Below are 9,246 nucleotides of genomic sequence, written 5' to 3'. Positions count from 1 at the left end.
TCCGCGTTCGCGAGATGTGTAACGCGTTCGCGAATGGTTGGTCAGTGGAAGCATCGCATTCGCGAGAGAAGTGTCGCGTTCGCGTAAGAGGTCTTTTGCTCAACAACATTTTTGTGCTTCGCGAACGCGAGGCCTTGACCGCGTTCGCGAAGAATGAATTAAAATACCTGGGCAGAATGTTTTAAAAGGGTTATTTCGCGAGTTTTAGCCTAGTTTCCTCCATTGTTAGGCGATTTTGAAGCTTTTTGAAGTGGGTTGAAGAGGGATTCAAGGGGAATCACTTGGAGGTAACATTTTTGACTTCATAACTCGTTTTTATGTGATTAAAGACCTAATTAGTGATGAGAAATTTGGGAAAAATGGGTAATTAGGACTTGAGTTTAAGAGGCCTTTAAATGAGGATTTGAGGGGTCAGTTGGACTCCGATATCAGTGTTCTTGGTATGTATGAACTCGTGAGAGTACGAGGATTCCGAAAATGTAAATTTTACCCGATTCCGAGACATGGGCCTGAGGGGCATTTTGGTCATTTTACCTAATTTCGCGTATTAGCTTAGAATTTAATTATAGAATCAATTACTTGAAGTATTATTTGCATTATGAAATTTAATTGAATAGATTTTGGCCATTTGGAGTCGGATACTCGTGGCAAAGGCGTGGTTTCGGGTTGACTTGCACTTGTTCGAGGTAAGTGGCTTGTCTAACCTTGCGTGGGGGACCTTTCCCCTTAGGATTGATATTGTGGTAATTGAAATGCCTCGTACGTGAGGTGATGAGCGCGTAATTGTTCAAATTGTTGGAAATTCGATTTTTCATTAAAAATAGCCTTGAATTGTGTTCTTCCTTTTCTTGCTTACACTGTTTGGAAACTAAACCTGCTGTAACCTAGAGAAGCATGTCTACTTGACTAAATTGCTCTATTTGCCTTAACTGCGTTAATTGTATTACGTGAGTCATGCTAGGTTAGGATTACCTGCTTCACATTTGATATGAAATTGATTGAATTGAATTCCTGTTGTTGCTGCGTATTTACTTTGGGACGGTATCCCGGGAGCTCCCCTGCATGTTTACTTTGGGACTACGGAACGGTATTCCGGGAGGTCCCCCTGCATGTTTACTTTGGGACTACGGGACGGCATCTCGGGAGCTCCCCTGCATGTTTACTTTGGGACTATGGAACGGTATTCCGGGAGATCCCCCTGCACTTTTACTTTGGGACTACGGGACGGTATTCCGGGAGCTCCCCCTGCATGTTTACTTTGGGACTACGGAACAGTATTCCGGGAGATTCCCCTGCACTTTTAGAGTTGGACTACGGGACTGCACCCGGGAGATCCACTGGATATGATATTTATATTTGGGGACTACAGGACGGTATCCTGGGAGATCCCCAGTTGTTATCTTGGAGCTGAGTTGTGTTCTCTTACTGCGATTTACTTTCCTTTGTAATAGTTGTTGCTGTCCTTCATATCTTGTGTTACTTATTTATACTGGTTATTTCACACTGTTAAACCTTATATCTTATTTAACCTCAGTAGGGCCCTGACCTTCCTCGTCACTACCTAACCGAGGTTAGGCTTGGCACTTACTGAGTACTGCAGTGGTGTACCCATGCCCTTCATACGCATGTTTTTCATGTGCAAATATAGGTACCCCTACTCACGTTTACCATTCTTGAGGCGAGGCGATTCTACGGGACTTCGAGGTATATCTGCCGCTTCCGCAGACCGAGGAGTCTCTTTCCATTCCTGCATTTTGTATTTAGCCCTTCTGTACTTTCTGTTATTGTTAGACATTCCGGAGATTAGAGCTATGTAGTGTTATCACAGCTTGTGGATCCGTGAGTTTCCGGGTTTTGGGATAGTGTATCAGACTTTGAAAAGTTGTGTGTATATGCCAAGCAGCATTTAAATACTATTTCTTTCAGTTATTCGGCTTTTGATCATTTATTCCGCAAGATTAGTTGTTTCTGCATTTGTTAGGCTTACCTAGTCGTAGAGACTAGGTGCCGTCACGATAGTTCACGGAGGGCGAACTGGGGTCGTGACATTAGTTTTATTTTAGTAGTTCATTTTAATTAACTAAGAGTAATTTTTATATTTTTATAAATACATTATATTATTTTAGTCTTCTTAGCCCAAAATTAAAACCCAACAAGACATCGACACAACTCAATTTTCTAAATCCAAGTCCAATACCCTTTAAACCCACCAAAAAAAACCTAATTCCTTAAGTGAAGACCTCACCCTATCTCCTCTAATCTTCAGCCGTTACCCCCCCCCCCCCTCCCCCTTTGAGAATTGAAGATCTCTCTCAATTTTTTAGAGCAACAACAGCCCATCTCCGACCATCTTGTCGGAATCTGAATCCTCACGCCTCTCTGCCACCCAGAAACTGAAAGGAAAGTGGAAGAAGTATGGAAATTTTCTCTCTGATTGTATTCACAAAATGTAATCCTATATATACAGATTTATCTGCTATGTAATGACAAAATTGAAGAAGATTCCTAGACACTTGTACTAATCCTATTTGCTTACAGTGTAACAGAAAAAAAACAATAAATATTCCCTTCTATGTGCTCATGTGAATGTCACGTGAGTTCCTTTTCTAATATTTACACTATTCTAATATCTATACATCAGCTATAGAGTAAATCAAACGGTAGAAAATGAAGCATCATAACCATATATGATCCTTCCACTCCTTCCACGTGTAAGGCTAGGATTTAATTGAGTAGAAGAACCATCTAGATATCTAACATAGAGATGTCCGAAACTTAGGTTATTGTCTAAGAGAAACCTAGTTTGGACTCTTCTTCTTCCTTTGTTTTGTTGAGAGAAGCCTTAAGAAAAATGGGTGAAGAAGCCATGGCCGCCATTGTTTTCTTCTTCTCTTCATCATCCCCCCTCAAGCTGGTGGGTAGAGACAAAACCCCCAGCTTGCTCATGATATTGGTGTGAGAAATCCCGGATAAAGGTTTGGTAAACAGATCGGCGACTTGATCTTTGGAAGGAACGAAAGAAAGAGATATCAAACCAGCAAGAAATTGTTGTTTGACAAAATGACAATCCAACTCTACATGTTTGGTCCGTTCATGAAAAACGGGATTTCGAGCGATATGAATGGTCGCCTGACTGTCAGAGTGCAAAGGCACCAGCAAGGTTGGAGGAGCAGACAAATCAGCGAGAAGTCGAACAAGCCAAGTGATTTCAGCAGTGACACGGCGCATGGAGCGATACTCAGATTCAGCGGATGACAAAGAAATGGAAATCTACTTCTTCGATTTCCATGAAATAGGAGCACCACTAAGGGTAATGAAAAATCCATTGATGGATCGACGAGAATCCTTACAGGCAGCCCAGTCAGCGTCGCAAAAGGCAACAAGATCAAAAGAGGGAGCAGAGGAGAGGAGAATGCCTTGGCCTGGGTCTGATCTAAGGTATCGAAGGACTCTAAGACCAGCAGAGAAGTGAGAAAGAGAGGGTCTTTGCATAAACTGACTGAGGCAAAGCACAGCAAAGCAGATATCTGGGCGTGTGTTGGTAAGATAATTAAGCTTACCAACCAAACACCGATAAATAGTGGGATACTCCATGAGTGGTTCTGAGTCAGCATGCAATTTGGAATATGGATCAAGAGGAGATGAAACAGAAGCCCCTTTGCAATCAAACTCAGCCAACAAATCCAAGGTAAATTTCCTTTGACTCACTATATAGCCTTGTGGTTCTTTTAGTATCTCCATCCCCAAGAATTAATGAATACTCCCTAAGTTCTTAACTTTGAATTCAGAATTCAAGAACTCAGTAATATGCTGTATTTCTAGATCATCATTTCCTGTAATAAGAATATCATCAACATATACTGCAATAATAGAAACATGCTGATTTGTGTGCTTGTAGAATAGAGAATAGTCATTCAAAGAACTAGAATATCCTTTGTAGCTAAGAGCCGCTGCCATACGAGCATACCATTGCCTGGATGCTTGTTTTAAACCATAGAGTGACTTCCTCAGTAGACACACCTGATTAGGGTGAGAGGGAGTGAGACCAGCTGGACATTTCATGTATACCTTTTCCTGGAGGTCTCCATGTAGAAATGCATTGTTGATATCTAATTGGGAGACCTCCCAACCCTTCTTTATAGCTACAGTTAGTAAACACCTGATGGTGGTCATTTTGACCACTGGACTGAAAGTCTCAAAATAATTCACACCTTCTCTTTGAATATCCCCCCTTACCACCAACCTTGCTTTCAACCTTTCAAGGGATCCATCTGACTTGTGCTTGACTTTGTAAACCCATTTGCAAGGCAAAGCCTTCTTCCCTGGGGGTAAAGACACCACATCCCAAGTGTGGTTGAGCTGAAGAGCTTGGATTTCAGCTTCCATAGCTCTTATCCATCCAGGATCCTTAGAAGCCTGAGAATAACTGGTAGGTTCAGAAACTGAGGAAATAGATTTGAAAACAGCCTGATTGTTAGGAGAAAGGGCTCCAAAAGAAAACACAGGAGGTTGAGAAACATGATGGAAACATGATGAGGTAAGATCAGATAAAACAATGGTATTACACACATAATCATCAAGGTAGGTTGGTTTCTGGGAGATTCTCTCAGATTTTCTAAGAGGGGGAGGTGGAATGGGTATGGTAGGCTGTGGAGTATGAGAAGGAGTAGGAGACATAGGAGAATGTGGAATACTAGGTGCAAGATTAGGACTAGCAGAAGGATGGCTAGAGCTAGATGGGCTATAATCAGAAGTCTGAGGAGAAAAGGAGTCAGTGGAGTCTGGCTGATGATCAGAGGGTGTGCTGGGAGATGGAAAATTCTGGGATGTAGTTTCAGTAGTGGTAGGATAATTAGGGAAGAAAGGATAAGAAGGAAAAAATAAGGGTGAAGTGATAGGAGTAGTAGCAAATGGGAATATCATTTCATGGAACTTAACATCTCTTGAGGTAAAAACTTTCTTGGAATGCAAATCTAGCAGTTTGTATCCTTTTTGCTGTTGTGCATATCCTAGGAAAACACAAGCTTGGGCCCTGGGATCAAATTTGCTCCTGTGTTGTGATATAGTAGATGCATAACATAGGCAACCAAAGGATTTGAGCTGTTCATATTGTGGTCTCCTCTTGAACAAAATCTCATAGGGAGTTTTCCCATTTAGAACCCTGGAAGGAAACCTATTGATTAGATGTGTAGCAGTCAAAACACATTCTCCCCAATACTGAATAGGAACTTGTGAATGGAAATACAAACTCCTAGCCACTTCCAAAAGGTGTCTATGCTTTCTCTCCACAACTCCATTCTGTTGGGGTGTTGCCACACATGAAGTCTCATGTAATATACCCTGAGACTGGAGGAAATCAGATTGAAAAAATCCTTTACCCAGTTCCATTGCATTATCAGATCTGATTCTTTTCACCTTCTTCCCAAACTGTCTCTCTACCATGTTTAAGAAAGACTGTAAAACAGTGAAAGCATTGCTCTTTGAACTTAAAAGAAAAGTCCAAGTTCCCCTACTAAAATCATCAACTACTGTTAAAAAATATTTGTATCCATTGTAAGTGGTGTTTTTGAATGGTCCCCATATATCAATATGAATGAGATCAAATATCTCATGAGTTCTAATTTGACTTAAGGGAAAAGGTAATCTACTTTGTCTAGCCTTTGGACAGATATCACACACACAATTAAAATTAGAAGGAAAATGAATGAACTGGAGATTTTTCATTACTGAAAATGGGAGATGTCCCAATCTAACATGCCATTTCAATACATTGGAATCATCTGTATTGGAATTAGAAACAGAACAGGAAACCTTGCTAGGAACAACACTGGAATTACTTCCTTTTGGAATTAAAACATTGTTACTTAAACTAGAATCTGAATCTAACTTAGTTGGGCTAGGATCCAGCAGGTACAATCCTCCTCTTAATTCACCAAAAACTTGTCCCCTCCTCATTAAAGGGACCTGCATGATGCACCCATTAGAAGTCAGATTGAGAGAACAATGAAATTGGACACAGAATTTATGAACTGATAGCAAATTATACTTGAAAGAAGGGACATAAAGTACCCTTTCAAGAATCATATCAGATTGAATAGGAACTCTACCTATGTGTGTGACATATAATTGAAATGAACTAGGAAGGCTAATGTGTATAGGAACAGAAAGAGGATCTAAGAATAAAAAACAACTTGAATCAAAACACATGTGTTCAGAAGCCCCTGAATCAATGATCCAGATTTTTGTGTTAAAAGCTGCCAAACAAGTTCCAGAGTATTTAAGAATGGTACCAGCTACTGCATTTGCATTAATTGCAGTTCCTGGACCTGTGGTATTTGCAAATTGTGCCTGCTTGATAAGGTTCATTAATTCAGACACCTGCTCCTTGCTGAAAAACTGAGTTTGAAGTGTTGATTCATTGTTTTGAGTGTTCCTATTCTCATTATCTTGTCCTTCAATTGTAGCATTAGCCTTTACTTGTGCTGAATTAGTGAATTGAAAGTCATCTGGAAATCCATTCAGCCTATAACATTCTGCCCTGACATGCCCAGTCTTCATGCAATGTGTGCAGCTCACATTAGGGTTAAACCTTGATTTTCTTCCCTTATTTTTCTGCTGTGTCCCCATAACCTTTTGTGTGCTGTTCCATGTCCTTTGTTGTGGTTGATTGTTGTTCCTTTGTGGTAACTTTCCTTGCACTCCTGCCATGAATGAGGTAGCATCACCATTAAATTGTGGTCTTGCATATATCTCCCTCTGATTCTCATGTTGAAGAAGAAGAGAATAGGCAAAGTCTATTCCAGGTAGTGGGTTCATCATTAGGATGTTTTGCTTGAGAGTAGGAATCATTGAGTCCCATAAAAAACTGAATAATTCTTTGATCCTCTAAGAACTTAGTGACCTTTTTCTTTCCATCACAAACACAGTCACAAGTACACACCAAATGAGAGTTGAGAGAATCAAGTTCATCCCAAAGTTTCTTTAGTGTGGTAAAATATCCTGCAATGTTGTTGTTACCCTGAACTAACATGGATATTTCTTTCTGCAGCTGGTGCAGTTTGGCTCCATTGGTTTGGCCAAATCTGTGCTCAAGGCTGTTCCATAGATCCCTTGCTGATTTCGAATAGATGACACTGTCACCTATTTCTTTGGATAAAGAATTCAGGAGCCAAGAGGTGACCATGAAGTTGCATCTACTCCATTGTGGGTGATCTTGAGCATCAGCTTTTGGCTCCACACAGTCTCCATTTATGAAACCTATCTTGTTCTTTGCCGAAAGAGCTATGAGGATTGATCTCCTCCATCCTGCAAAACCTCTACCATCAAAGGGCGTGGTCACAAGGCTTAAACCAGGTGCATCAGAAGAATGGAGGAAATAAGGGTGATTTACATCTTGTGGAGTGACTTGACTGGTTGAACCAGAGTTGACAGAAGCAGAAGAAGTAGGAGGAACTTCTTCTCCTGCCATTGATGAAGTTTAAAAATCTGAGAAAGATATTTTGGATCGAGCTAACCTTGCTCTGATACCATGAAAGGAAAATGGAAGAAGTATGGAAATTTTCTCTCTGATTGTATTCACAAAATGTAATCCTATATATACAGATTTATCTGCTATGTAATGACAAAATTGAAGAAGATTCCTAGACACTTGTACTAATCCTATTTGTTTACAGTGTAACAGGAAAAAAACAATAAATATTCCCTTCTATGTGCTCATGTGAATGTCACGTGAGTTCCTCTTCTAATATTTACACTATTCTAATATCTATACATCAGCTATAGAGTAAATCAAACGGTAGAAAATGAAGCATCATAACCATATATGATCCTTCCACTCCTTCCACGTGTAAGGCTAGGATTTAATTGAGTAGAAGAACCATCTAGATATCTAACATAGAGATGTCCGAAACTTAGGTTATTGTCTGAGAGAAACCTAGTTTGGACTCTTCTTCTTCCTTTGTTTTGTTGAGAGAAGCCTTAAGAAAAATGGGTGAAGAAGCCATGGCCGCCATTGTTTTCTTCTTCTCTTCATCAGAAACAGCCGCACGCTGCTGCCTCTGCCATCTCCCAACAAGCACACTACCCATTTCTTCCATTGAAGACCAGCCACGACCCTTCCTCCTCCGAGCTCTGCCTCAGCATCGATGACAGACCCAACTCCACCTCCCTACTGCCATCTTCAACCAGCGAAAATAAGCATCAAAATCACCATCCAAAGCTAGCTGAAACGCAGCACCAAACCACCCCAAAAAGGCTACCCAAGTTCAGTCTGTCTTTGAGTCGGGTTCAAGGTTTCTGGCGCTGGCGCGAGTCTTGATCGGATCGTGGTTTGTTTGTACAAAAGTTCTAGCGGTTCTCGGCTCCCTATAATGTATTGAAGATTATATTTCAACTATTAAAAGGTCTATTTTCTACTTTAGTTACTACTTTCATGCTTTAATTATTCTCTGTTAATTGTTTGTTTGTAACTAGTGTGTAGGTATAGTTTAGAATTTGGTTGATGAATAATGAGGTTTGATATTGAGAATGAAACGCTATTAATGTTTGGTTGTTTTCTTTTAATTATTGTTCTTTCTTGTTTCATGATTAGATGGTTTTATTTACAGCTATAACTTGTTCGTTGATTAGGTTGAGTTAACAGATTTTAGTTGATTTTGTTAATTTGTTTAATAAAGTTAATAGCGAGAGGGGAAAGCCACAATTCGTATAAACAAAAATAGATCATGATCATATGTAAAGTGTGTAATGATGCGCAACGATGATAAGTCGTAGAGAAACTAATTAAGCACTATTGTAATTACTGTCATCTTATTTCTTTTGAATTGCCATACAAAGACAAGAAACAATTAAGGAGGGATTGAGGTCACAAATGATGATTTAGAGCTCCAAGCAGCGCTAGCCTCTTTTTTATTTCTATGCATGGTCCAGAAACAAGGTATTAAGTCATTATTTTTAGAAGCCCTCTATTTACTTAATACAGTACTCTGCTGAAGAACAAAGAATTGCTGCGTTTTTAAAAAAAATTTAGAATGCTTTAGGCGTGTCTTAAAATTATTATCGTGATTATGTACATGTTCGTGTGACACAATTATGATTTTCTAAATAAATCAAGGTACGCGTTCGGGCGACCTTGCCAAACACTTCTTAATAATAATAAAGTGTTATTAATTGTGTACACGTACGCGTGACATGACTTTGACACACCAAACGAAATGAGTACACGTATGTGTGACTGAGATAATTCTA

General features: G+C 39.8%; 2 protein-coding genes across 2 annotated transcripts; both read right to left on the bottom strand.

Annotated features, from left to right (window-relative positions):
- LOC109220182 (uncharacterized mitochondrial protein AtMg00810-like) lies at window positions 3,271–3,741 on the bottom strand. The gene has a single exon (XM_019384645.1). The coding sequence runs from the start codon at window positions 3,739–3,741 to the stop codon at window positions 3,271–3,273; it is 471 nt and encodes a 156-aa protein (XP_019240190.1).
- On the bottom strand, window positions 3,751–8,087 carry LOC109220173. Its single transcript, XM_019384637.1, has 5 exons — window positions 7,934–8,087; window positions 6,941–7,461; window positions 6,070–6,831; window positions 5,770–5,964; window positions 3,751–5,454 (listed from the first exon to the last, which is right to left on the bottom strand). The coding sequence occupies exons 1-5, from the start codon at window positions 8,085–8,087 to the stop codon at window positions 3,751–3,753; spliced, it is 3,336 nt and encodes a 1,111-aa protein (XP_019240182.1).

This window comes from Nicotiana attenuata, chromosome 2 (genome assembly GCF_001879085.1).
Source record: "Nicotiana attenuata strain UT chromosome 2, NIATTr2, whole genome shotgun sequence".
Classification (NCBI taxonomy): domain Eukaryota; kingdom Viridiplantae; phylum Streptophyta; class Magnoliopsida; order Solanales; family Solanaceae; genus Nicotiana; species Nicotiana attenuata.
Note: the sequence above shows the minus strand (reverse complement) of the source record. Positions and strands in the feature narration are given on the sequence as shown.

What these genes read in the sequence shown, in the direction of transcription:
- LOC109220173 (XM_019384637.1), bottom strand. Translation starts at nt 8,087, where the DNA reads ATGGGTAGTGTGCTTGTTGGGAGATGGCAGAGGCAGCAGCGTGCGGCT. An exon ending in AGAAGAAGAGTCCAAACTAG is followed by an intron (nt 7,462 to 7,933) that starts GTTTCTCTCAGA and finishes CATCAATGGCAG; the next exon opens with GAGAAGAAGTTCCTCCTACT. An exon ending in CTGATATGATTCTTGAAAGG is followed by an intron (nt 5,965 to 6,069) that starts GTACTTTATGTC and finishes TGCATCATGCAG; the next exon opens with GTCCCTTTAATGAGGAGGGG.
- LOC109220182 (XM_019384645.1), bottom strand. Translation starts at nt 3,741, where the DNA reads ATGGAGATACTAAAAGAACCACAAGGCTATATAGTGAGTCAAAGGAAA.